Below are 26,928 nucleotides of genomic sequence, written 5' to 3'. Positions count from 1 at the left end.
GGTCGCACGTGTCATGGATGCAACCCGCTGACCCAAAGGAATTTCTGCTTTCCTTCCGCGGTGGCAGCTCGGGACGATCCCGTCCACACGGCAGAATATTGCAGGGCACATGCATAGGAAATGAGACCGTTGCGTGGAGGAGAGTTTAGCTGAGCAAACACAAAGGTAAAAGGCTGCAATGCAAGGTTTCCGGCATCCCACCACCATCATAGCTGCCGGTGAGAACATTAGCGGAGTCATGTAATGCGTGACAAGTTTGGAGTGTGGTATCCGGATTCTTACTTTGTTTGTATACGATGGAGTCGCATTCGGCGTCAAACTCCGATGCTGGCAAGCATGTCGGTTAGTTCTCATGAATCACGAACGGGCTGATCTATGAGCTCACTTTGAAGTCCTATCCATGCGCAATTGACGGTCAAAGCTCCTTGCGTCTCTTGATCCAAGCTCCGCTCAGCATGGCGTTCACGCGGTCCGGAAGACCTCAGCTGGTCGTTCCTGATGGGACTGTCGGCAGAGGAACTCCTCGTCGAAATTGAACCTCTCTATTTGTAAGTCGGCCAACAGGCTTTGAAAACCATCGATTTTTGCAACAGCTCAACCGGGTCAAACAGCCTCGCAATGAACCAAATTCGCAAATCAGTTCCTTCTATGCTGGCGTTTGGGCCTCAAGGACGAGTGCCCCACGAGGATCTTTATGAGCTACGCCGTCTCCTCAATTCCACTCCACAGCTCGCGAAAATTGTTACAGCCATTCACAAACTACCCTCAATCTGGCCCAGGTTGACGAAATTCGACTCTGAGTTGTTGCAAGTTGAAGGGGAGTCATATTTGCAATCTTTGACAGGATGGCTCACCAACGATGGGTTGCTCCCTTGTGATGAGGGGGGGCTTCCCCCTATGATCGCTTTTCCAATTAATTTCCTTGTACAAATGATCCAATACATTCTGTTTGCAAGGCAGCTGGGTAGTGGAGATTTCCAGTTGGCCATACTACCAAAGCTCCAGACAGGGGGGATTTGCGGCTTCTGTGTTGGTTTTCTCTGTGCTGTCACTGTGGCAGCTTCTCAGACTGAAGAGGCGCTTCTTGATATTACCATCCGTGCCTTGCAGCTAGCAGTCTGTGTGGGTGCCTACGTTGAAAGGGACAGGATCCGATTTGAGTCAGGCTGTGTCTCAATCAGGGGGAGAAAGAATGTACCCCAGGATAAGGAGACGATTGAGAAGATACTTCGCAAGTTTCCCGAGGTATGCACCATTTCGCTCACTCCGACCCGCGGAATCAAGGAGCTAATTGATCAGACTTATGTTTCTGCGACTACCGACGAGGCTTCCGTCACACTCACAACACCTCGGCATAGCCTGTCGAGTCTAAAAGATTCCCTCACAACAGTTGGGCTCGTCGCTGACGTCCCGATTAGAGGACGATTTCATTCTCCTATATATGCTCTCGAAGTAGAACGACTCGTCCACTTTTTCGAACAGGAGCTCGACCTACGATTTCCTTATCCAGACCGGCTACACGTCCCAGTCAGATCCACAAATGATGGGAGGTTCGTCACTGGAGACAGTCTCGTTCGAGCAATATTGAATAATACCCTATTATTGCCTGTAGACTGGTATCGGACGCTCAAAGTCGCAATTGGTTCTCTGCCACCGGGACAAATCTGCGTCGCGGTGGCAGGCGTCTCACAGCACTTCCCTCCATCCTTGGTTGGATATCTGGATCTTCGCTTTTTGAGCTTGCGACATCCGCCTGGACTTTCCGCGAGACCGGCTCATGATGGGTTCGCCAAGAAAGGGAAAGCAACATATCCACAAATGCAGACACCTCCCAATACCCCACCAGGTAGCATCGGCGGTGAGGGAGCAACAGGTCTAAATTGCGACTACGAATCACTTTCAGACGCGAAAAGAAAGCGTACACTGTCTGAGTTCCCGCCACACGCTGTCGCAGTCGTTGGTATGGCTGGGATATTTCCCGGCGCCAAATCGGTCGATGAGTTGTGGGATCTCATATCGGCCGGGCGATCAACAGTTGTTCCTGCACCTGAACGAGTTGGACTAGACCAACTTGCCGAAGACGTCTCCAAGGTCAAATGGTGGGGTAACTTCATTGACCAACACGATACATTCGATCACAAGTTCTTCGATAAGTCGACCCGAGAGGCGACGGCTTGTGATCCGCAGCAGAGAAAGCTGCTTGAGGTCGTGTACGAAGCTCTATCATCGTCAGGGCAACTCAGTCCAGAGACGCATTCGGATCCACAAGACTACGGATGTTACATCGGAGCCGTGATGAACAACTATGCCGAGAACCTAAGCTGCCACCCTCCTACGGCATATGCAACGACGGGCACTGGTAGATCCTATCTGAGTGGTGCCATCAGTCATCACTTCGGCTGGAGCGGACCAGCCATGACTATTGATACGGCTTGTTCGTCTTCGCTTGTGGCTATACATACCGCTTGCCGTGCCATTGCGTCCGGAGAATGCAGCCGTGCGGTCGCAGGAGGCGCGAATATCATCACCTGTCCGCATGACTACCGGGATCTGAAGGCAGCGGGGTTTCTGAGTCCCAACGGTCAATGTAAGCCGTTTGATGCCCATGCCGACGGATACTGTCGTGGCGAAGGCGTCGGTGTTGTCGTCTTGAAATCTTTATCCGCTGCTCTCGAAGAAGACGATAATATTCTTGGAGTTGTTATCGGCTCTGCTACCAACCAGAACCATGAAGGAGGGCCCATAGTGGTGCCGAGTGCAAAGTCTCAGGCGAGTCTTCTGAGAAAAGTCATGGACTTGGCGAACGTTACACGTGAGGATGTGTCGTACGTCGAAGCCCATGGCACCGGCACAAGCGTTGGTGATCCGATCGAGGTTTCCAGTCTGCGAGAAGCTTTCGGTGGGGCCTCCAGAACGTCGAAGCTGTATTTCTCTTCTATCAAGGGGAGTATTGGCCACGCTGAAGCAGCTTCTGGTGCGGCCGGCTTGATCAAAACGCTTCTCATGTTGAAAAATAGCCTCATACCCCCGCAGGCTAGTTTTCAATCATTGAACCCCAACATACCGACACTGGCTCCTGATAAGATGGAGATTCCCCGACAACTAACTCCATGGGACACAAGAGATCGAATCGCTTGTGTCAACAACTATGGCGCCGCTGGAAGCAACTCAGTTGTGATGATCCGCAATGCCCCTACAAATGAGTCAGACTTGGGGTCACTAGATGAGCAGCCAGTTGCACCATCAAAATGGCCGTTCATCCTATCCGCTTCGACTGAAGAATCGCTGTCGGAATATGCCCAGGAAGTACTTGATTTGGTGCGACGCGTGGGTTCAGCGAAGCCATCAGGTTTCGATCTTCCAGACATTCTCTTTCACTTGGCCCAACGTGCCAATCATGCTCTTAAAATTGTCGTTTCGACAACGGTGTCTGATATGAAAGAGCTCGAGATGATTCTCTCCCAGGTGGCTTCAGGGTGTAGCTTGATAACAAAAGTTGTATCGCCGCCGCCGACCATCCTCGTCTTTGGTGGCCAAGACGGTCGCTATGTTGGTCTCTCAGAAGATGTGTACAAATCATCGCAAATATTACGACACCATCTGGACAGTTGCCAGCACGTCTGTCTGAACCTCGGACTCGAGGGCATTTTTCCAGCGATCTTCCAGCGAACCCCAATCTCAGACCTTGTAACGCTGCACACTGCTTTGTTCGCAATTCAGTACTCCTCGGCCAGAGCATGGATGGACTGTGGGCTTAAGATAGAGGCAGTTGTGGGTCACAGCTTCGGCCAACTCACAGCACTTTGCATCTCTGGGGCTTTGTCACTGAGCGACGCTTTGAAGTTAGTGGCAGGCAGGGCATTCCTTGTGGAGAAGTGTTGGGGTCCTGAGCCAGGCTCAATGCTTGCATTGAACGCTGATCGAGAGCACGTCACTCGTCTACTTAGACAAGTCGAGGGTCTTGAGGTGGCATGTTTCAACGGACCCAGAAACCACGTTGTCGTTGGTTCTGCTAAGGCTATCCGGGACGCAGAAACTTTGATCACTCGTGATGAGATGATGCGTGGCTTGGTTCGTTGTCAGACTTTGGATGTCACCCACGGATTTCATTCGGCCCTCACAGAACCCTTGCTTCAACAGCTTTTGGAGCTTGCGGAGAGTCTCTGCTGGAAGACTCCAACGATTCCCCTTGAAGTTTGCAGCGACAAACATGATGATAATATGCCTGATGCGCATCTTGTCGTGGAACATATGAGAGGCCCAGTATGTTTCCATCATGCGATTGAACGGCTTGTACAGAAACATCCCCGAGCTACTTGGATTGAGGCTGGACGAGGGACCTCCGCCACTCAGCTCGTTCGGTCATGCATTCAAACTCAAAACGGTCACTCTTTCATGGGCCCACAGTTGACTGCCTCGTCTGCTCAAGTTTCTCTCGTTGATGTCGCGATCAAGTTGTGGAAGGAAGGGCACAATGTGCAATACTGGCCATTCCACCGACGTCAGAGACACCAATACCAATCTCTCAGCTTGCCGCCGTACCAGTTTCAGAAGACTCGACATTGGTTACCTTATATCGGTCTAAAACACGGCGCAGAAAGTCCTGCTCGGCCTTCGACAGAAGATCCGGAACCTGAGGAGTTTCTGTCTCTCATCAAAGGTGACGGTTCGACGGAGAGCTACTTCAGGATATCAGCCAAAAGTGAGCGCTTTCAATCCTTGGTGAAGGGACACATCATGTGCGACTATGCGAGCATGCCGGCTTCGGCGCACATTGAGGCCGTCTCCAGAGCTGCTCTGAAGCTTCAAAATTTGGACCTCGCCGTATGGAGGCCCACAGTCGAAGATCTCACTATGAAGGCACCGGTTGTTTTGAAACCGGACGAAGAGCCTCCTGAAATTCTTCTAAGTATGCGACGCGTGGACAAATCTTGGCCGTCATGGGTCTTCTCTATTACAGTGGAGCCCACACAGAAGGCTGGCGAAAGCAAGGTTGAGGCGCAGGAGACAACGACTGGCATGGTGCACATCAGAGAGCGAAACGACCCTAGAGTCACACAAGAGTTCCGCCGATTTGAATCGCTAATCGGAGACTGTCGCTGGCAAAACATCATGGAGCATTCTGATGCGGAGGCCATGCAAGGGAAGCATATCTACAGAGCATTTCAGGGAGTCGTACAGTACTCAGATGCCTTCAAGGGGATAAAGACCATCGCCAGCTTGGGGACCGAAGCCGCAGGTGTGGTAAGAATCTCGTCCGACAGCCATACGACGCTCGATCAGCGGCTTGTCGACACGCCAATGATTGACAGCTTCTTGCAATTCGGTGGCTTCCTAGTCAACTACTTCAGTACAACAACAACCATCGACAGCCTGTTGGTCTGCCATCGAATCCAGCGTTTGCAGCTCGGTCCCGCTTTCTCACCGGATGTCAAAGATTGGGTTGTTCTTGCGAATATGACTCCCGAAAACGATGAGAACGTGTCCGTCGATGTTTATGTTTCTGAGGCACAGACCAAGAAGATGGTCCTCGTCGCATTTGGTATGGGATTTACGAAGATATCTCGAACATCCCTCACGAGGATTTTACGTGGCTCCTCTAAGGACTCAACCTCGTCATCCGTCATTTCCAAAGAGGAGACAACTCTCCCATCTGAGACTAATACGTCCGGAGAGGCCAGCATCAGAAACAAGGGCCGGCCTACTAGCAAACGATTGGAGGTACTCAAGATCGCGGCTAGTATCGCTGACATTCCTATCGACGACCTTTCCGGCAAAGAGGCTCTTCCTGATGTTGGCATTGACTCCTTGGGGGCTACTGAGATGATTGGTGATATTGCCTCGGCACTGAATGTGACAATTGATTTATCTACGTTTTTACTGTTTACCGATATCAACGCCATCGTTTCTCATGTTGATAGAGAGCTAGGCTTAAAGTCTGCGAACGAGGATAGCGCAGCATCTCAAATTTTTCCAGAGCCATCGACAGGAAATGGAGGGTCGCAAAGCCAGTCAAGCTTACCAATCCAACGGTCTGCGGAACGACCCCCGAGGGAGTTCAAAGACACACCAGGGTCATGCGGTGGGTCCCATGCGAAGACAGAAGAACTGCCAACCATCAATTCCATTCACGAATCTTTTGATGAGGTGCGGCTCAACTTTGACCGGTTCGGGGCGTCGAGGAACGCTCTCGACTATTGGTCTGAGATCCACCCCGGCGATGTTCGTCTGGTCCTGGCCTACGTATCACAGGCTTTCAAGACGTTAGGGTGCAATCTACAGGCGCTCAGTCCTGGAGATAAGGTGCCGATTATAGCAAGCATTCTGCCCCGTCATCAACAGTTAGTCCGTCGGCTGTACCGTTTTCTGGAAGACGAAAACATCATAGAGTCTTCAGGGGAAATTTTCATTAGGACTACCAAGTCTATGGAAACGACATCAGGAGAACAGGTTTTCCAGGATATCATAGACAAGCACCCCCTAAACGGTCCAATTCGTCACCTTCTAAGAGCTGTAGGGCCGCATCTTGCTGCGTGCCTCGTTGGAGATTATGACGCCCTCCAAGTGCTCTTCGGCAACCGAGCAAACAAGAAGTGGCTCGACGATCTTTATCGAGAGTGGCCCATGTTAGTAACAGCCACTCATCTGCTGGGCGATTTCTTGTGTCGATCATTCAGTCATAGTAGCGGTTCTGGCCCATTCCGCATCCTAGAAGTTGGAGCTGGCACAGGAGGAACAACGCGCCATGTCGTCGACTTACTGGTCAAAGCCGGAATCCCTTTCGAGTACCATTTCACCGACCTATCTGCATCACTTGTCCAAAAGGCCAAGACTTCTTTCGCAGGAATCAGCGGTATGACCTTTGGGATTTTGGACATCGAGAGCGAGCCGACTGCTGAGCTCACTGGGGCGTTCCACGTCATCATATCAACGAATTGCATCCACGCAACTAGGAACATAACCTCAAGCCTGGCCAATCTGCGCAAGATGCTCCGTGAAGATGGTGCCCTTGCCCTGATTGAGATGACGCCAACTCGGCAGCTGTACGTCTTTGATATAATCGTCGGTCTGCTGGAGGGCTGGTGGCTTTTTAACGATGGTCGTTCCCATGCCTTGGCTGATGCGAAACATTGGCAACAGGCTTTTTTAAGCGCAGGCTTTGCAGATATACAATGGTCTGATGGACAGTCGCTCGAGGCCAAGACTGTCAGAGTGATATGTGGGTTTCAGAAGCCTGGGTCTACCCGACTTGACACAGGTGCCGACAAAATCGAACGCGGTCAGGTAGAGATTGACGTGCAGGAAGTGGTCTACAAAACAGTTGGGTCCCAACAGATTCACGCGGATATTTATTATCCTCAAGTGGCAAACCCAGCCAAGAAGATGCCGATCGGTGGGTTGCTCAGAGTCCAGCAGGTGCTTGGAAACGGGGAATTTCTAACATGAAGCGATCAGCTCTGATGATACATGGAGGAAGTCACATCATTTTCTCCCGCAAGGATATCAGACCTCCGCAGACGCGCATCATGATTGACATGGGGCTTTTGCCAGTCAGCCTCGACCATCGGCTATGCCCAGAGTCCCGACTTGCTGACGGTCCCATGGTTGATGTATGCGATGCACTTGAATGGGCTCAAAAGATACTGCCGTACATCAAACTGAGGAACCCCGAAATTAGACCTGATCCAGACAACATCGTGGTTGTGGGATGGTCCTCCGGAGGGCAGCTGGCATTGTCGACTGGATGGACGGCACCAGAGAGAGGGCTTCGACCGCCAAATGCCATCTTGGCTTTCTACTGTCCTACTGACTATGAGGATGCCTGTGAGTTGAACATGTTGCTTGCGTCTTGTGTATGAATGCTGATCTGCAAGTACAGGGTGGCAATCTCCCATTCAACCCGTTGGAGCAGAGGACTTGGGTGAAGAATATGACGTTCTAGAGGCCGTCCAAGATGAGCCTGTAAGCTTCCCTGACCACCTCATTCAACTACCTTAAGCCGTAAAAGGCGAGTTGTTACTGACTTCTATCATGTGATACAGATTGCCAACTATGGAACCATCGGTGCTTGGGAGCCCCTTTCGGATCCCCGAATTCGCACTGATCCTCGTTCTCGTATTATCTTACACATGAATTGGAAAGCCCAAACGCTACCAATCATCATTGATGGTTTACCCAGCAGAAAACTCGCAGCTTCCAAAAGAGCCGAGGTGACGGACTGGAACAACCTACCACAGCCTTCGACAGAGGAGATCCGACGGTGTAGTCCGCTGGCCCAAGTAAAGAACGGCTGTTTCCAGACTCCCACATTCTTTATACACGGAACAGCCGACGATCTCATCCCATGGCAACAGTCCAGTCGCACAGCCGAAGAGATGAGAACCCGGGGCATCGACGTATCCTTGGTTCTAGTGCCAGACGCGCCTCACATCTGTGATGCAAGTCGTGATCATTCGTCGGAGGGCTGGCTCGCAGTTTTGAAAGCTTACAGATGGCTTGAGAAACATGCTTTCCCTGGTGATCCCAATGGACATGAAGTCAGCTACGAACCGTAATTGGCCTCCGGCTAGTTCTGGCTTTTCAGAGCAGATTTAACTCCTAGGCTTGTTATGATGCCATTGGTTAATCATCATAAAAGGTGATCTGCAGTTGACGGAGGCCACTTTGCACTTCTACAAACGGCGGTCTCTTAGAAGGGATGTTTGTAGATCTAAGAAATTAACTATATCTTTGGGTAGAATGACGATCTCTCCTGGCCCCAGCCCCCAGAAACCTCGCCTTCTTCAATATTGTCGTAGCGAATACCCCACACGCAATAACGAACAGGTGAGCTGGTCTGCCTGATGTTAATATGCAACGAAATATCCTGTAGTAGCTTTTATCGTCTAGATTCGTTCGACCCAAACTTTACCTGTCTTAACACGCTTCGGCCTATGATTGGGCCTCGGCTTGGACTTCAGCTTGGAATTGCGGGCAAATAATTACCGCAATATCGCACCTTATCTTGACCCAAAGATGCGGGATTTCTTCTTTGAGTATATTGAGGAACTCGAGTGCGTTCATTGAAGAGGTTGGGGATTCTCTCACCACGTCACTGTGATCGTACACTCTTCCAAACTTGCGGTTCTGGGCATGGAATACTCTTTCTCCCCAGTACTTGCGGCAATCTGGCCTTCTTAGAACGCTTCGGTCGACCAAACTTAATGTCTCGAAGGCTTCGCCCCTTCCATCATCCTCAGAGCGCGCAGTCATATCCATCAAGAGGTTTAGAAAGCACGCTCTCGGGCCGGGCGTCTGTCGCAACTCCGCTATAGTTTTCTTGCTCGGATCAAAAGCCCAAGAGCTATCGAACTCAAAAGCAATGCTGCAATAGCCTCTCTGTCCGTACCAATAGTCGTTCCAAAATGGGAGCTTGATCCGCGATTCAAAGTTGTTGTAAGTTGCATCCTGGGGTATTTGTAAACAGAGCAGGTCTTCCAAAGGATTTACTGAGAAACCGTATGTCTTGTCACCTTCGCAGATAAGACCGATTCTTGAAGGAGTAAGGTCTCTTCTGGTAGGACCACCATTATGAACGTACTTCCTCTTTACCTCCTTCCACTTCTTTTTCATTGCTTCCCTGGAGTCTCTGCATGCAGTCCACAGACCAGCGTCGAGAAGGTACTCGGACCCGTTCCCAGCTATCGACGAAACATCGACATCCTTAACTGTGACAGGGTAGGGCGTATTGCCAATGTAACTCTGAGTATATTTCAAACGTTTGGGGGGGCGTGGGGGTGGGTTTTGCGGAACAGAGCTCACTGGAATGAAGTGCAATCCTGTTCGGGATGTACGGACTGAAGCAGCGAGCTCCCAAATCATCATCCTCAATTCCGCTGGGAGGTCGGCGAAGGTTAACTGGGTCTTGGCCGACATTGTTGACGATATTTGGGGGGAACTTCAGAGCGAAAGTCAAGTCGTGTCTTGTGAGCCCGAAGGGAAACAAGAGTTGGTTGTGTTGGTCGGAAGATTTTGCACACAGTCAGACGGTGCGGTTATATTTTATCATGAACTTGACTGACCTTGTTGGTGGTGTACATCCTGGCCTTCCAAAGCGGCAATGATGTAGACAGGTACACAAACACCCAGACAGGTGTTTCCAAGTGAGCTGGTGTGTTTGGAGGTGAACAGAAAGTTTATTTGTCAAATAGAGTTCAAAAGCTATTGCCTCTCTTTCTGTCCGGATGAATGTGCGTAAGAACCCTTTTGGAACCTACCCTGATGCAGCGCCCCCCGCAAGACGAGTAAACTTGTCAAGTTCAATCAATCAATCAATCAATTATGAAGCTATCGCGAAGTAATTAAGTCAAGTTTGGCCCTCAAACTTGATTGATTGCCTTGAGGTGGGCGCTGCCCTGATGGGAATTCCAACGTTAGTGTCGATTCGGCTAGAAGGTTGTGCTTACAAACAATCATCAAGGTTATTCAACCAGTAAGGTATGTATCTGGATGTATAAGTATAAGCATGTCTGGCTTCGGACGTGTTTCGCTAAGGGCCTGCATCTATTCACGGATTGAATATTACAATCAAGCAATACACTCTTACATCGCAAGTTAGCTGCAGAAGACGTTGAAATTTCCTATCTTTAGATCAGTGGTGGAATTCAAATCATCTCCATCAAATAAAACGATTGGCGAACCGCCTTCTGGAACATCTAACACATGGCGTGAGGCCATAGGCTGACTGACTAGTAGGTTCTGCTGTTTCTATATCCCCTGATGCAGATGCATTTCAATTGACCAAACCTTTCTGAGGTCCCTACTAACTCTCTTCGCCCCGTCTACATTCCTTCGACTAAACTTCAGTGCCTTCGTATTCTTTTCCCGGAGACTCCATATCGTCTTCTTCCTCTTGAGCTAACACCGACACGTACGCTTTAACGGAGGTACGGGACCATGTTCTAAACTCCACGAGCTCTCCGTCCTCATAAGAGCGGTCGTATGAAAGGCCAAGTGCCTTCCAATAGTCTCCCACTGAATCGATAGCTCTCAAAAAGTCAAAGGCATCCATCTCCGGTTCCATCTCCGGTGTCAGATCGTCTTCGACAACTGTGTACTCGCCAACCACGAACCCGAACGCGCGCCCCATGGAATGAAATTCCGAGTATGAACTGGGTCTTTCATATTGGCTCCGACGTATGCTCCTGTCAATCAGATATATCTGGGGTACATACGACTCCCCATTCATCTCTTTCTTGATAAGACTCAAGAAGAAGCCACGAGCCCCTGGCTCATTGACCATTCTTTCCAGCGTACCGACATCCATATCTGGCTCGATACCGACAGACCAGGAAGAATCGAATTCAACGGCAACGCTGACAAAGCCGTCTCGTCTCGAAGTGTTCCAGAATGGCAGCAATTCCCATTCGGTATGGAGACTCCAGTATGCATTGTTGGAGAACTGAAAGCAGAAGAGGTCTCTACTAACATCAACATCAAATACCCAGTCATCACTACCGTCTCGGAAAGTTCCGAATCGGATATTGTACGGCCTAGCCCTACTCAGCCTCTTCTTCATGAGCACCCAAGCAGATTCTTTGCAGGCGGTCCACATTCCAGCGTCAATAAGGTAGTCTGACTCGTTGTCTTTGACCCACGAGCGTTCGGCCCTCGGCATGACTTCCACACTGCAGCAGTAGCCTGGCACTTTTGAATCCAATCCACGTAAATCCAATCCATCAGGGATCAAGCGCCTGCCGAATGTCTCTTGTCTGGACGACTCAATAGGCAAAAAGTGGATTCGAGGCCTTGCCATAGCACAGCCGGCCAACTCCCAAATATGCAGTCGGAGCTCTGTTGGTAGGTCAGGGAAGCGGTGGAAAGTGGTAGCCGCCATCTTTGCTTGATATTTGCCAGTGTCGTCGTCCCGAAGAAAGTATTGCGTGGGTAAGTTGATCTACTACAGAGTGTTTGCAAATCCTTCATCAGACAAAAGAGACTTTCATTAGAAATTCCATTCTAGCGGAGACCGCTTGGGTTCTACAAAGACAGATGTTCTTGGGCCCACAAAGTGGTTCAAATTTCAGCCGTTCGAATAATTTGGACCGCAGCCAGTAAGGTGGGGTTTGAAACTTCCATGATCGTTCGAACCTTGAGATTCTTCAACTAAGCGTACGCAACTAAGTTCAACTTCAATACATAGTGACCAGTAAACGGGACATTCTCGACGAGCTCAACATGAGGCATTTTGAAATCAAGTAGCGCCTCAAACCAATTGCGATTGAAGTTTTGATTGAATCAATCATGAGAAAGATTTTGCTCGATTCAACTTAATGGCAGACGTCGAAGCCGTCTTGAGGCATTGTCAGCAACGATCCTACACAAACTCAGTTCCAGGGCAAGGTCATCAAGCCCATCAGAATTGGATTAATCCCATTGGCGAATGCTCCTCAGACCCCGCAACGTGATGAACGCGGGGGAAAGGATAAGCAGACAAGACGCGACTGGCGGAGCGTCGCATCGGCTACATCATCACTCAATTATGGGCGCGCTAGAGCACACACAGCCCCTTTCAATCATCAGGTCTCTCATCATGAGCGGCTCATTGCAAGCCGCGTGGCCTACCCTCCTGCCTCCGACTCTCACGCTCACCGTAAAGTCAACCTCGCAGTTTCGGTGAAGAAAAGTTCCTCACTACTTCTTATTTACTTTTGACGCCGCCACCGGATGACTGGCGAAATCAAAGGCTGAGCGGCACAGCATAGCACACTCAGAAACCGCTCTTCAGGGCGTCGAAGATCAGCTAAGCAGGGCAAAATCCTCCGGCGCCCGGGCCCGGCATCCCGCGTCGCCCCGCGCCGACAAACCGGGATCACGAGGTTGTCGTCGTTGTGGCGAGGCTTTCTTCAGCTCAAACGGCGAGGAGCCATCTCAACTTGTCGTATATTATTCGCGAAGGCCAGGATCAGGTGGGCGTCTTTTTGTCTCAGTGAACCACAACCCAATATTCTCCCACTTCAACAGTTGTCACCATGTGGAAAAAGAACAAGACCAAGACCCCACAAGACGCCTCCCCCGGGCCCAGCACCGGCTCCGGTCCCATCTCCGCCGGCCCCGCTCCTCCCGCCTACACCTCTGACCCCCCATCCTCCCTCACCGACACCCTGGAAAACCTGTCCATCTCCCAGTCTCCCACCGCAGTTCCAACAGAGGCGCACTGCCTCGCACACCTCCGCCTCCTCTGCGCCTTCAACCGCCTCAAGACGGAGACAGGCTACCGCAACGGCCTCTGGAACATCTTCGACTCCCGTGCGGGACCCCAGGCCTCAGCCACCAACGGGAAAAGCGCCGCGATCCCGGACCCCGCTGAACCCAATGTAGATATCCTCGTCAAGCTCCGCGAGAAGCGATGGGCCGTCTACGTCGCGCGCGCAGTCTCGCGCTACGAAGCGTGGTGGTCTTTCTTCGTCCCGGACATGCTCCTCGAGAAAGACATGCTCGACCCAGACGAGGGACGGAGGGATCGGTATGAGGGATTCGTGACACGCGAAGGCATGGTGTGGAACGCGGACATGCTGCCGCCACTGGGTTCTCCCTCCCCCTTTCTCTGCTTTCTGATGAACTGCAATCGCTGACAGCTAACGCAGACGTCCTCCTCGTCTGGCACGCACACATGCTCAACCCCAGAATCTACCTCGAAGACTGCCTCCGCTACGGTCACGCCGCGCTCTGGGCGGCGGGCATGCCCTGGGCGATTGTCAATGCCGCCATCCGCGGGCCGGCGTTCGAGTACGTCGTCTCGGAGACGTGCGTCGCCCACTGGACGTCGCGGACGAACCTCGCCTGGAGGAACGAAGACGACCCAGACACGAAAGAGATCAAGTGTCCAAGCTGCGCTGCGACGGTCTCAGTCCCGTGGACGACGTGCGGGCAGGAGGAGGGTTATCAGGGGAGTCAGTACGTGAACCCGCAGTTCTTGTTCACATCATCTCCACACTCCGGCTGGAACTTTCCAGAGCCGTCTTTGCCGTCAGAATGAGAAACGTATCACGCATGAACCAAACTAACACAAACACAGCCGCCCCGGCCTCTCAGGCTCCGGCCTCGCAGACGGCCACCTCTCGCAAACCTGCCCCTGTACCTTCACCATAACTCACCAAGCCCTGCGAACCGCCAAATTCCTCGCAGACATCCAAGCGTCGATAAAGCAAGGCCACGCGATGCCAGGCACGATTCTCGACCTGCAGAGCGCAATGCCGAAACTCCTTTCATCCGCCTCCTCGAGCAGCACGTCTTCCCCGATCCCAGACCAGCTGTTCCCATCGCACCTCGCCCGCCGCGGTGTTCTCTCCCCTGTGCTCTCCCTTCTGACCCCCGGCTCCCCGACGCCCGCGTCCATGACTGCCGTCCGCGACGTGATCGAGGAGACCTTCACGGGCAAGTTCGCGGACCAGAAGAATCTGCGGGAGGTCATGTCGCGGCACGGGCACAAGAAGGTCACGGAGTTCAGGCTGAGCCTGGAGGGCCGACGGCAGACGCGAAAGATGATGTCGCGCTACTGGGAGAACGCTAGCCTGTTGGGCATAGATCTCGTGGGCTGCGTGATGAGGCAGGGCGTGTTTACTGAAAAGATGTGCAAGGTCAGCTTCTCCCCTCCTAACCTGTCTATGCCAAACCTTTGGGCCGAGTAAGATTACTCGTCTGAGACGCGGTGATGTTGATGAACGGTCTGCAACAGATCAACTGGCTCTCGCTCCCAACAGCCCAGCAAACAATGACCGCCCTCCTCACGAAGTACACACGCTTCATGACCATAGTCTCCCTCGCGTCGTCCACAAAGGACCGTGTCGCCGTACCCACGGTCGACGTCGACCTCGCCTGGCACACGCACCAGCTCAGCCCCCGGTCCTACTACGATTACACTGTCGCGGAGACGGCCGCCTTTGTCGACCACAACGATAAGGTCGACGAGGACAAGCTCAGCACCGCCTTCGAGTGGACGTGTAAGACCTACCAGGAACGGTTTGGCGAGGTGTACTCAGAATGCAAGTGCTGGTACTGCGAGAGTAAGTTTCCCTTTCACATACCCTCTGATACGACCCCCCTTCTATCTCGCCTATGAGAGAGATAGTGACAAAGCGTGATGGCTTCACAAATCCTTGAAGACGCAAGATAGTAGATAGTGCCAGAAATACGGCCGCCGCCGTCGTCCGTCGGTTTCCGAGTTTGTGAGGAGAGCAAGACTGACGTTGATTCGCTATCAGCTGTAAGGGTGATGGCGCTTCCTGCAACCAAGATGTTCGGTTCAGGCAAGGAGGAAAAGTGTAAGCATGCAGCCGTCTCCCCGCATCTATGTCGTGTAACCCTCCAAGAGGCTCACCCACCCCAGTCCTCGAAGCATGGCACTCCTCCCCCGAAGCCAAAAACGTACCCATCCCACCCGCTGCCGAATCAGCGCACGTCTCGTCGCACCCGGCGGTACATACCAACGAGACGACGTCGCGGAGAGCTCACACGCGCCCGCTGCGACTGGACTACAGGAACAGGCTGGAGGAAACGCATTCCAAGGCACGGAAGAGGGCAAACAAGACGTTCAAAGCAGATCAAGGTAAGAGGATGGGACCGAGGGGAGAGGACATGGCGAGCTTCTGGGGCAAGGAGGTTCCCGTACAAGGGCCGTGGGCAGCGAGTCTGGCCGCCACAACAACGAGTGACATGTACCCGTCCCCGCCTGGATTCGTTAGCACAGGGCCTGGGGCAGTGGGGAGCTGTGCCACGGGCACGTGTGGTGGTTCTGGTGGATGCGCCTCGGAGACGCTTGGTATGTGTTCTGCCAGGTGTGTTGGGGTAAGTGACAAGTCTCTTGATATCTCGGTGTCTCTTTTCGTACTGCGCGAAATATGGCCCTGTTTCTTTTCGGAGTTTGTCTTATCTTTGCCGAGGCTTTTTGACGCTGACAAGGTGATAGAGCGCCTGGTTCGGCGGCAAGTCCGGATGTACAGGATTCGCGGGGTCGTAGGGATTTGGCAGCATGTAACTTTGCAATATCCCATGGCTGGGACAAGCCATATCTCCGCCAGAGTCTGTTGACACGTGCTGTCATCAATGTGTGAAGTCGCAACTTGCTACCGCTTAAGCTTATTCCGTCCAGACGCAAGGTCCGATCGGAGGTCGGGATGTGGGAACCACAGGGCGTGGGGAGGGCCGCTCGCTTCCAGTTGCACGAGTAATGAGAGGGCGAAGATATGGGCCTTGTTCAAGCAAATGGTGGAAACTATGTTTAATGAAAGACAACCGTCCATGGGTGTTGTACACCGCTTACGAGTCGATCGCTATCAGCGCTTGCTTGGCCCATTGCACCAAGTGGTCGACATTGATTGTTGACTCGTCGGGGCTTTGCTTGGTGACACAACGCGCCGCTTCTCCGTCCACCTGCCTCTCTGTGCCTGGCGTGAGACATCAGGCTTCTGCGGTGCAGCCCGAGATCACCGCCGCCGGACCCTGAGAGGTCTATCATCGCCAGGCACCTCGTCCAAATCACGCAGGATCGGCACCTGGCCCCCAAAGAGGAAGGTTCGTGGAAGGCCCCGTGCACCATCGATCAAGGCCCTGTCTTTGGAGGGTTGACGTGCAGCGGAGAAGGCTCGATACCGCATCTCCTGCTGGCAATGTTGGCAGGTTTGCAGGGTGATTGACAGGGACCGATAAGATAACGTGCCGGTGCCGGCTGATATGAGTGGCTGGTCCAAGACTTGGCTTGGAGTTGGATTTGGAGTAAAGTCTCCTTGGATGAGAGGTTGCCCGCCGTGCATCGGCACTCAAAGCGAGCAATATTAGATTACCCCGCCAATAAGAAGAGAGATAAAGGGGCACACAGCTGTCAGCTTGGCCGCTGAACCCTGTGGTCCCCCCTGCGAAGCCCTATGAGAGGTTCGCCTTGGGTCACACTTCAGCCGGCCAGAGTGCCTCTTTTCAGAGAAGCGCGCCGTTTCATCGTCTCAGTGTAGCTGTGTCGGCGGATTCCTGGAGGGTCGGGCTGGAGATTAACAAAGCAGGTCGAGCGTTCGTGGGGTCGGGAAGGATCGTGAGTGGCTCGACGGCATCTGGAAAGGCGGAAAGGTGGGGATGCGTCGTGGTTAGACAGAGGGAAACGTGGACTTGGTACTATCGCGACCCGCCGATGAAAGTGTCTCTTGATGAGTGTCGAGAGAAAGAGGAAGGAGGCGAAGAAAACATATAAACTGACGGCGGATCTCCCGCTCTGGGCCGTCTGTTTCAGCTCATCGACAGTCAGTGCCAAGACCTTCGTTCATAAGCACCTCTCAGCCTTCATCCCTGTTCTCCGTCCGTCGCTCCGGTCACCGTCGCCAACATGAAGTTTTCCGCTGCCATCCTCGCCCTCGCCGGCGCTGCCGTCGCCGCTCCCGTCCCGGACCCGGTCGCTGAGCCGATGCCGATGCCCACTCCCGTGAGTCGAGCTTTCAAAGCCGATTTTATGGGTTTTCCGCTGACAATTCGCAGCCTGGCATTCCTACTGCTGCCTCTGCCAAGACCCAGCTTGCTGCCCTGACCGTCCGTGCCTGGACCAACACCGACACGTACGACCGTGATCTTTTCCCCCACTGGATCACCATCTCCGGCACTTGCAACACCCGTGAGACCGTCCTCAAGCGCGACGGCACCAACGTTGTCACCAGCTCTGCCTGCGCTGCCACCAGCGGAACCTGGGTCAGCCCCTACGACGGTGCCACCTGGACCGCCGCCAGCGACGTCGACATTGACCACATGGTCCCGCTGAAGAACGCCTGGGTTGTAAGTGATATTCCCTCTCCGTGTGCATGAACAAACGGAGCTCTAACACGGAATGACAGTCTGGTGCCGCTTCCTGGACCACCTCCAAGCGCCAGGACTTCGCCAACGACCTCACCCGCCCCCAGCTGTGGGCTGTCACCGACTCCGTCAACCAGTCCAAGAGCGACAAGAGCCCCGACTCCTGGAAGCCTTCCGTCTCCAGCTTCCACTGCACCTACGCTCGCGCTTGGGTCCAGGTCAAGTCCTACTGGGCCCTCTCCGTCACTTCTGCTGAGAAGACTGCCCTCACCACCATGCTTAACACCTGCTAAGCGACGCGACCATGACGTTTTGGATACGAGCGATGAAATTTGACGCGGGCTGGTGACTGCGTGTCTGATGATTGTCAGCAAACCAGCCACCAATTGGTGTTTTTTCTACTGTATTTACTTCTCTTCTTGAATATCTTTTCCCGAGAGGGCTTTGTCCACATGCGATCAGCAGCGATGGAAACACGAGACTGCCGAGAGCAGACGTAGTCACTTGGCGCTCCTGAGAGGGTTTATGACGATTGTCGGAATTGGTGCAAGGGAGGGCCAGGAGAACAAGGCCATTGTTGGTAGTGTAGGTGCGTCCAAGGGAGACAAAAGATGGATGCTAGTGGAATAGCGAGTCTTGGTTCTTACTGCCTCTAATGAGAATGGCGCACAAGCAAAACCACGCCCACGGCGTCCCATGGAATGCACCGCCCCCTCTGTGCCCGCCGTGATGCAATCGTTTTCTGGGGTCGATCGTTGAGTGCCGCAGTCGGCAATCTCGGTGCAACTTTCAGGGTCTCGTCTCGCGTAAGAAAAGTACGGGATTGCCAACGCTCTTGGCGCCACAAGCGATCGCGTTCGGCTACGCTGCAGGGCGGGGCAGGGACAATGTTGAAGGTGCAGCTGGTTGACCCGTGGATGCTGTGGCTGTCTCTCAGCAGACCCCAAGAGCTAATTCTGTTCGCGACCAAGTCTAGACAGTCCGAAATTGCGCCAACCCGCCGAGACTGCGACAAGAGAATCTCTTCGTGTCCGTTTGGACAGAAGACATTGGCAACCGCAGAGTGTCGAAGGGGGGCGGGGCCTTGGCGGTTGCCCCGAGGACGGGAGAGGAATGGAAGACGGACGACGTCACTCGCGGAGGAAACGGCCGTTGGAATGCGTTTCTGGGAGTTGACGAGTCCGGGGAAAACGAGGGCGACGAAGAACGGCTTTCGAGACAGAATCCGGAAGCAGATGGCGGCGATGGATGCGGCAAGCACAGGCCAACAGCAACAGCAGCCATCAACGAGGACCGTTACCCTCGACGAAAGGACGGGACCTTGATGGCTGTCAACGCCATCTGGCTGAGATGAGAGAACTTTCGGAGATTTGGGTGCGAATGGCTTGCTGTTGGCGGTGTTGATGGTAAATGGAAACTTGACTTTTGGCGGTGCACCTTCCAAGGCAGAAAGAAACAGAGCGGTTGTGGGGCTGGCCGATGGTGAAGAAGGAACGAGGAAGAGCACTTCCCAATGCGGCAAGTACAAGGCAAGTACGAGAAAGACAAGGCGGGCAGTCGCTGCCTTCACCGCAGTCGCCGTTTCCGTGGCCTTGGCCATTGTCTTCAGCGCTCTCGACCGCCTCTCCTTTCTCCTTGCAGTCACTGCCATGGACGCTGCCCATTGTTCGGGGGCTGTGTCTTTGACTTTCCTTCCATTTAAGCCGTTGATGCATCCCTCAACTCTCCATCTTCAGTTCAACCTCATCCCAAGCATCAATCGCATCAAACCACAAACCACACTCGTTCTCTTCCGTCAAGATGATGAGATACGCTGCCCTCTCCCTGGCCCTCGGCCTGGCCTCTGCCCAGACATTCTCCGTGTGCAACCCCGTCAAGGGTGAAAGTAGGTTCCTCTCTTCACCTAGCTCTGCGATCTTATAGACGTGGCATGATACTTACTACTCCCAGCTTGCCCTGCCAACCCGGCCTTCGGCGGCGAGGGCAACTACAACTTCCGCGACGCGAAGAGCATCGATGACCTCGAGTCCTTCTTCATCGTCGACGGCGGCGTCAAGTACAACCCCAAGGTCATGTCCTTCTCCGACGAGACGGGTGGCCAGATGACCATCTTTGAGGAGGCAAACGCTCCCACACTCACCTCAAAGAACTACCTCTTCTTCGGCAAGGTTGAAGTCGAGCTCCAGGCTGCTCCTGGCCGCGGCATCGTCACCAGCATCGTGCTGCAGTCGGACGCCCTAGACGAGATCGACTGGGAGTTCGTCGGCGCGGACCAGAACCACGTCCAGACAAACTTCTACGCCCTCGGCATCAACGACTACACCCGCGCAAAGTACTATGAGGTCGACTTCAACCCCATGACCACCTTCCACACTTACACCATGGAATGGACCCGCGACTCCCTCATATTCTCCATCGACGGCAAGGAGTACCGCACAGCCACCCCCGCCGAGGGCAACTACCCGCAGACGCCTATGCAGCTGAAGCTCGGCACTTGGGTCGGAGGCAAGGGCCCCAACCAGGGCACCATCGACTGGGCCGGCGGTATGGCCGAGTGGGACAAGGCTCCCTTCGCCGCCTACTACCGCTCCGTGAAGATTTGGGACTACGCCGGTGGTGACAAGGCTGGCGCAACCTCGTACGAGTACAAGCCCGGCTCCGACGGCTCCTGGCAGAGCATTCAGGTCAACGGAGCAGGCTCAAACAGTGACGGTGCTGGCAACAACTACCAGCAGGAGCACCAGCCTCAGCAGCGCGCTACCGGCGAACAGTCGGCCACTTCCCTCATCATCGCCACATCTAGCCTGGTCGTTCCTTCCGTCGCCCCGGGACCCATCATTGCTAACAGCACCGGCCTCGCTGGAACCGGCATGACCACTCGCAGCGGTCCTTCCGCAACCTCGACATCCCAGCCGGTTCCTGGCTCGGCATCCTCTGTCCAAGGGGGCATCGTCGCTGCTTGTGGCGCGGCCATGTTCGCCGCCTTGATGGTTTGATCTTCGGATATGAGCGAGTAGCGTCGTTCCTCAGCGCGGACGCTTTGGGGTGTTCTGGCCTGTATCGATAATATGTAAATATGCTCACAGGGTCGGGCGCGTTGTGTGTGTATACGCCCATTGACGGAAAGAAGGCGTGCTGCCCTGGTGGGCCATGGGAGTTTTGCTAGATTACACTACTAATACCACATTTAATGCATGCGTACCTGTCTTTCTGTTTGGTGATGTAAGATGTAACTCAATTAGCAGAAGCCAGTCGTACAGGAAATTTACCTGGCAAGGGGAGGGCAAAGCTATTCCCCCTCATCTCTTATGTGTCGCCTTTGTCACCATGAGAGAGCTACGTCAAGTCACCATCAATACAAACGATATTGAAAATAGAATCCTTGGTTTCTTTTGATCCTTGCTCCGTCTCCTATTACTATTTACACCGGAATAAAAGTGAAAAAAGAGTTACGAATTACCCCCGGCACCTCTCCGCCAGACCAAGCCGGCAGCAAAAGGCCAGAGGACATCCCAAAACCTGCCCCAATCCAAGAATGCATGCAATCCGCGTATAGTCGCTCGCTCCTTGAATAATGAGAAAAACGTTTCCTTCTTTTCCGTCCATCCCGTAGACACAGCCAGAGAGGGGAGTGCGAATGTTGCTTGCGGTCGACAAAACCAGAATAGTGAAGGGAGAAAAAAGCCCGGGTATCAAACTAGCTTTGTACAAATGAAAAAAAGAAGTGAAGACGCAGAAAAAAAGGGAGGTGACGTGCAATGTTCCCAAGCCAGCAACACCCCATATATACGCCCACCCAAACTCCTCGAGTCCAACGTGGTCATGTCGTCGTGGGCTCGGCTGACTTTTTTCTTCTCCCCGTGTGACGAACCCCAGCCATTTGTGTGTGAATTTCCTATTACGCCCCTCTGTTTATCTAAATTATCCCTTCACGCCCTGATGGTCGCGTCGTGTGGGACGTCAAACTCAATCTCTCCCTCGTCCAGCTCTCCCCTGGCAGCCCTGCGAGCCAGGTCTCTCTCCGAATAGATCTCGTTCTTGCGGGTCGTGGCTTGCTGCAGGCAGTCGACGTAGGTGCGGAACTTGACAATCTCCCGCAGGAGGTATGCGCTCTTGCGTTCCCAATTGGCCATGGCCTTGTTGGCGTTGTTGCCGCGAGGAGTGAAGGCCAGAAGCATCGGGCTGCGCAGCTGGTTGTGCGTCTGCAGCTCGTCTTCGATGCCCTTGACGTACGACGTGAGGCTTTCGAGTTGCTCCTCCTCGGGAAGGTTGCTGGGCCGCATGGACTGCGCCGGCGGCGCCCAATCGGAGATAGTGATCCGGTCTCCGGGCAATTTCGCACCTCTGCTAGCACCATAGGCGCCGCCTGAGCCGTGGTCGATCGAGCCGGAGCGGAACGTGCCACTCGAAAAGCTCGGTCGTGGGTTGGCGGTGCTACTGCCGGGGCGCGAGTTGCGACCGGGTGATTGGCCGGTTGCTTGCTCGTTGATGGCCGTGACCAGAGCGTTGTTGATGATGGCGTCGCTCCATCCGTATTCGATGTTGCTGATACCGCCGACCAATGGATGGGTGCTCAGGCGGGCACTCCAATAGTTGGCCGTGGTGACGAACTCTTTGCTGATTTCGGGGGTACCAACCTGGAAGAGGTGAACAGCGCCGCTGGGAAGGCTCAGCGCCCAGACGTGAGGCCGAGCTCTGGAGTATCCTGGGGGCGGAAGGGCAGATGCCAGGGTCTGTCGAAGGCTAAAGGTGCCCAGGTTAGTAGCGTTATCTTGCCAGTTGCCACCTCCAACGACAGCAGGGCCCTTGGCATTGCGACCGCGGCTCTTGCGTCCCACCGAAGATTTGGCGGTTCCGAATGAGAATATGCTCATCTGGCCCTTTTGTACGACGGCAAACACCTCATTCCAGTGCCTGTCCTTTGCTTTCTTGTCAATACCGTCCAGGTGGTGTTTGTGAATCACGATACCCTCCTTTACCCATGGAGGTCCGGCCAGTTCGAGAGACTCGTCTTCGAGAAGTTGAGCGCTCTTCAATTCGTCGCTCATAATCGAGGCGGCCTTTCCGAAAGCTGACTCATCATCACGGATGATGGCCTGGCTAAGGGCGTTGGCAAATCCGATGGACTGTTGATAGTCTCCGCCTCTGAATGACGACCCGAGCGAATCCACAGACATCGAGGTTTGCGTTCTGCCCAGCGAGAGCTTGCTCCATGTCGCCGACGAAGCCGAAGGGCTCCAAATCGAATTTCCGTCCTCGAAGCTCGTTCTCGACGAAGAGAATCCCGGATTGCCCATACGAGGTCGTGACCTGCTCTTCGAATTCCATCTGGAAGAATTGGCACGACCATGTTCAGCTATGCGCCCTCGCATAGATGCCTGACTTTCTGACGGGGCCTTACTCAGAACGCTGGGCGTTCGCTTCAGCATGCCGATGACGGACAGACTATTCGTGGTGGGCGTCAAGTTCTTTGACGGGTCCGCACCAAAGAGGGGCAAGCGTTCGTCACGGATCGAGGTGTAAATGTCCTTCAGCACGATCTCGACCTGGCTCTCCCAGGCACGCATCGAGCCGTCGAACGGTGCTTTCACCAGCGGTCCGCATTCGTCGTGGAACTCTGACGATCCGTCCTCGTTTCTCGGCGGCGGTCGGAATGACAATCGGCGCGAAACGAACCTCTCCTCGATGGATGGTCTGGAGTCGTCTCCTCCAAGAGAGCTGTTGGTCTTGCCGGGCAAAATGGTTGGCCGTTCGAAAGCTTCGGGGGCTGACTCGGCCACCGCCTGAGTGATCGTAGTCATGGTATTTTTGACGAACTGGCTCCGCGTCATCTTTTGGTCGATGTCAGCCAGGTGCAAATCAGTGTTGAGCAACATGATCGAATAGCAGATTGTGTGAATGACATCTGTGTCTGGTTAGCAAAGTTCAAGGTTTTCAGTCAGCGACAAAAGCTTACCAGATGCTTTGAACCCATGATTGGTGTTGCAATCACACCAACGCTTGGAAAACGCAACCAAAATACGATCTACCTGCTGCGTCTCTGCTCTGAAGACCAGGCGCTCGCAGATCAAACGAAGACTCTGCAGAATGCTCTTGTTGGTAAAATCATAGAGATCCATGTATGCACGCAGGGTTCTCTGGCGGATGGGGCCCTCCTCGCCCATCCATGCAGCGGCCTTCTCCTTCTGGATGAAGTCCTCGTTACCATCAAAGATTTTCTGTGCCTTTTGGCGATCATCGTCGGTAGGGTCTCCAACAACAAACTCAGGCTCGTCCAGAGGCTTTGCGTTCATGGACTCGAAAGTGCCCAGAACCTTCGGGCTGTTATCGGGTTCGACTCTCACGCTTGGGGCAGCACTGGCGGCAGACTTGTAATCGGTAGTGGTGGATCCTGACGTCCTGCTGGCAGACCTAGTGCCCTCGATTGGCAGAATCAGTCCAGATTTGTTTCCCTCGTCATCAGAATCCGTCGTGTCGACGGTGAGACGGTTGGTCTTCCTGCCTCTGATAGTGGTGTCATCCCTTCTTTGGGACGGCCTTCTCGAGGGAGAGGATTCCTTGGACGGCTTGTCTTGCCTGTGGCCCTTCTCTTTCCTTGTCTTACCCCGTTGTCTCGACTCGGTATCGGCTTCGTTGTCGCTGCCATCGATGTCAAGGAATGAGTTGTTCCTCTTCTCGTTGGACACGGGAGGCTCAGGCGGCGGTCGAGTTGGAGTATCGGTGCGGCGTTCATGATCGGAGGGAGAGCGGTCCTCGCCACGGGAGCGAGACCTGACCTGTCGAATACGTGCGTTGGGACTTGGGTCGTACTCGGGGGAGAAAGAGCGGGGGTGCTCCTCTGCTGATCCCTCGTCGTGCGGATCAGGAGCCATTTCGAGATCAGTAGCTTGTACAGGAGCAGATTGAGGAGTGATGGGCGTGTTTGGAGTCAAAGGGCTGCCTTTAAGGTACGGGTTCATGACCCTTCGCAAGCTGCTGATTGGGCTGGGCTCAGGTTTCGCGGAAAGCTTGTCCTTAGTAATGGGCAGCTGAATTGGAGCGACGAGAGGGGGCATGGGCGGCTCGAGGGCGGCTGGAGCTGGCACGGGAGGCACTTCGTCGGCGGACACAGACTTCTTTCTGCGACGGAAGAAAGAGCTCGGTTTCTTCTGCAGCACGTGATGATGGGAATGGGACGAAGATGTGTCCCTCGAGGGCGGGGCGGAGGTGGAGGGCTTCATCTGGTTGGAAACGTGGAGGGATCGATTCCCTGATCTCTGATCGGCCGTATCCACAGATGTTGACGACGTTACGCCCGAGGAATTTTGAGTCTCGGGCGGGTTATTAGAGGCATTGTTTCTGGACGAACCAAACACTCGCCTGAAAAACCCCGGTTTTTCTTTTGTTTGTGACGGTGTATGTGTCGGAATCGGAGCTCCGTGCACGGCCTCTTTTGTCTTGCCGTAGCCCACATGTGGCGCGGGTGCCGAGTCAATGTCGAGCGCGGGGACGGGGGAGGGCTCGGTAACGGGCGCGGCTGCGGGTAATGGCGGCACCTCCTCGTGATTGTTATTCGGTTTATGGTCGGCCTTGCGGCTCGTTGCCGTGCTTTTGGCCGATCGATTCGTTGATTTGCGCTCGAGAATGACGGCGGGCGGCTCCAGTTCGTCATCAGCCACGGGAGCGGCTACAGGCGATCGTGGGTACGTGGCGGTCGGGGGTGTCTGGGGCACGATGCGTCTTGGCCCTCCAGGCACCGTCGGCGTGGGGGCCGCATCGTAGTCGTCGTTGAAAAAGGTATTTGAAAATTCAATGTGCCAGGGTGCTTGGCCCTGTTGTTGAGGTTGAGGCTGGTAATGTTGTTGCTGTTGCTGCTGCTGCTGCTGTTGCTGGGTGGCCTGCAGGGCAGCGGGTGGACGATGGCCGTAGTCGAAGCTCGAGGATCGACCACCGAAGCCGGAAGCCCACCTCGTGCTGCTGAGAACCTGAGCGTAGCCAGCGTCGATACTATTGGAGCTGCTGCTCTTGGTGCTCCCCTTGCCACCCCTGGAATGCATGTGGCGTGGTGTGCCAGGTGTGCTCCGCATCGACTCGCGCATACTGCTGATGCGATGCAGGCCGCTCTGGAAGTTGGAGCTACTATTGCTTCTCCGTCCACGAGATGATATCCTGCTCGCGTCGTCGGCGTCGAAGTCGGAGCTGTAAGAGTAGCCGTGGCCGTTTGACCGGCCGCCGCGAACTGGTCTCGGCATGTTGTCGTCTGTGTCGTACGGGTTATGTTGGGACGGGTCGCCAAACATGGACCTTCCGTTTCCGAAATCACCGCCAACAGGTCCTCCCATGGAAAATTGGTCGAGGGATATGAGCATGTTCGTCATGAGAGAGTCGCGTGTAACATTGCGCGGGGACAATGACAGGTCGTGGGAATCGCGCGGTCGAGGTAGATCTGGGTTGTCGTTCTCCTTGTTCTCGGACATGTCGAAGCTATCGGGAGAATCGGGGTTGTCTAGAAAAGAGTCGTCGGCATTGCGAGTGAGGGAGGGGCCTCTAAGCGCCCGCGAGCTGGCTTTGCGATTGGAAAGCGAGGTGGGTGGCGGCAGCTTGTTCCTGTTGCTTGGCGGCGTCTGGGGGACGGCGGCAGGAGCTGGTTCTCGGCTTCGACCTCGCGACGCGACAGGCGACCTGGAGTGGCCGGTGGGAGGAGAGGTGTCGATGTTAAGGTCCGGACGACGACGGCTCGAACGTCGAGGAATGTCGGCGTACATGGTGAAGGGGGTCGGGACGGGGTATCGTGGGGGTCGGAAGGGTTTTCAAGTCATTTCCAGCTTTCGAATCCAACAAGGCCGACAACAGGCACAGGCACGACCCAGGTTCAGGTTCAGGTCAAGGTCCAGGTCTGGGACTAGGTAGGCCCAGATGCAGCAGGCGCACTCCGTATTGCGCGCGCAGGAGCAGCAGTATGGAGACGGAGTGGTGAATGATGTGGGTTGTGGTGCTGCTGGTGCAGGACCAAAGTGCCGCTCAGCAGTCCACTGCAGCAAACCAATGCGACCCAGGGCAAAGCGATCCAATCCGAGGGGCGATGGCAGCGCCGCAGTCGAGTCAAACCGAGAGGCTAATTCGGCGTCGCAATGTCCACAG

General features: G+C 54.1%; 6 protein-coding genes across 6 annotated transcripts; 4 read left to right on the top strand and 2 right to left on the bottom strand.

Moving 5' to 3' along the window:
• Positions 1–1,818: 1,818 nt before the first annotated feature.
• mpas-2 (Methylphloroacetophenone synthase) lies at positions 1,819–7,998 on the top strand (the record flags this gene model as incomplete). Its single annotated transcript, XM_032024738.1, has 4 exons — positions 1,819–6,626; positions 6,684–7,393; positions 7,456–7,824; positions 7,880–7,998. The coding sequence occupies 4 exons, from the start codon at positions 1,819–1,821 to the stop codon at positions 7,996–7,998; spliced, it is 6,006 nt and encodes a 2,001-aa protein (XP_031891921.1).
• A 2,836-nt stretch (positions 7,999–10,834) lies between these two features.
• Positions 10,835–11,656, bottom strand: CGGC5_v008214 (uncharacterized protein; the record flags this gene model as incomplete). The annotated part of the gene is made up of 1 exon (XM_032024727.1): positions 10,835–11,656. The coding sequence occupies one exon, from the start codon at positions 11,654–11,656 to the stop codon at positions 10,835–10,837; it is 822 nt and encodes a 273-aa protein (XP_031891922.1).
• Positions 11,657–13,010: 1,354 nt separating this feature from the next.
• On the top strand, positions 13,011–15,997 carry GRDP1 (Glycine-rich domain-containing protein 1; the record flags this gene model as incomplete). Its single annotated transcript, XM_032024714.1, has 7 exons — positions 13,011–13,566; positions 13,626–13,935; positions 14,057–14,618; positions 14,717–15,044; positions 15,243–15,302; positions 15,368–15,825; positions 15,947–15,997. The coding sequence occupies 7 exons, from the start codon at positions 13,011–13,013 to the stop codon at positions 15,995–15,997; spliced, it is 2,325 nt and encodes a 774-aa protein (XP_031891774.1).
• Positions 15,998–17,350: 1,353 nt separating this feature from the next.
• On the top strand, positions 17,351–18,101 carry CGGC5_v008212 (uncharacterized protein; the record flags this gene model as incomplete). The annotated part of the gene is made up of 3 exons (XM_032024703.1): positions 17,351–17,446; positions 17,500–17,790; positions 17,850–18,101. The coding sequence occupies 3 exons, from the start codon at positions 17,351–17,353 to the stop codon at positions 18,099–18,101; spliced, it is 639 nt and encodes a 212-aa protein (XP_031891773.1).
• Positions 18,102–19,608: 1,507 nt separating this feature from the next.
• crf1-2 (putative glycosidase crf1) lies at positions 19,609–20,804 on the top strand (the record flags this gene model as incomplete). The annotated part of the gene is made up of 2 exons (XM_032024692.1): positions 19,609–19,693; positions 19,759–20,804. The coding sequence occupies 2 exons, from the start codon at positions 19,609–19,611 to the stop codon at positions 20,802–20,804; spliced, it is 1,131 nt and encodes a 376-aa protein (XP_031891782.1).
• Positions 20,805–21,737: 933 nt separating this feature from the next.
• Positions 21,738–26,552, bottom strand: CGGC5_v008210 (PH and SEC7 domain-containing protein; the record flags this gene model as incomplete). Its single annotated transcript, XM_066151987.1, has 4 exons — positions 21,738–22,934; positions 23,108–23,136; positions 23,210–23,713; positions 23,765–26,552. 4 exons carry the CDS (start codon positions 26,550–26,552, stop codon positions 21,738–21,740), a joined length of 4,518 nt encoding a protein of 1,505 aa, XP_066008602.1.
• Between the last annotated feature and the right edge of the window lie 376 nt (positions 26,553–26,928).

Source organism: Colletotrichum fructicola (assembly GCF_000319635.2).
Source record: "Colletotrichum fructicola Nara gc5 chromosome Unknown KSG_Nara_v1_contig04, whole genome shotgun sequence".
In the NCBI taxonomy this organism is placed as follows: Eukaryota; Fungi; Ascomycota; class Sordariomycetes; order Glomerellales; family Glomerellaceae; genus Colletotrichum; species Colletotrichum fructicola.
This window is presented reverse-complemented; position numbering and strand designations above follow the sequence as displayed.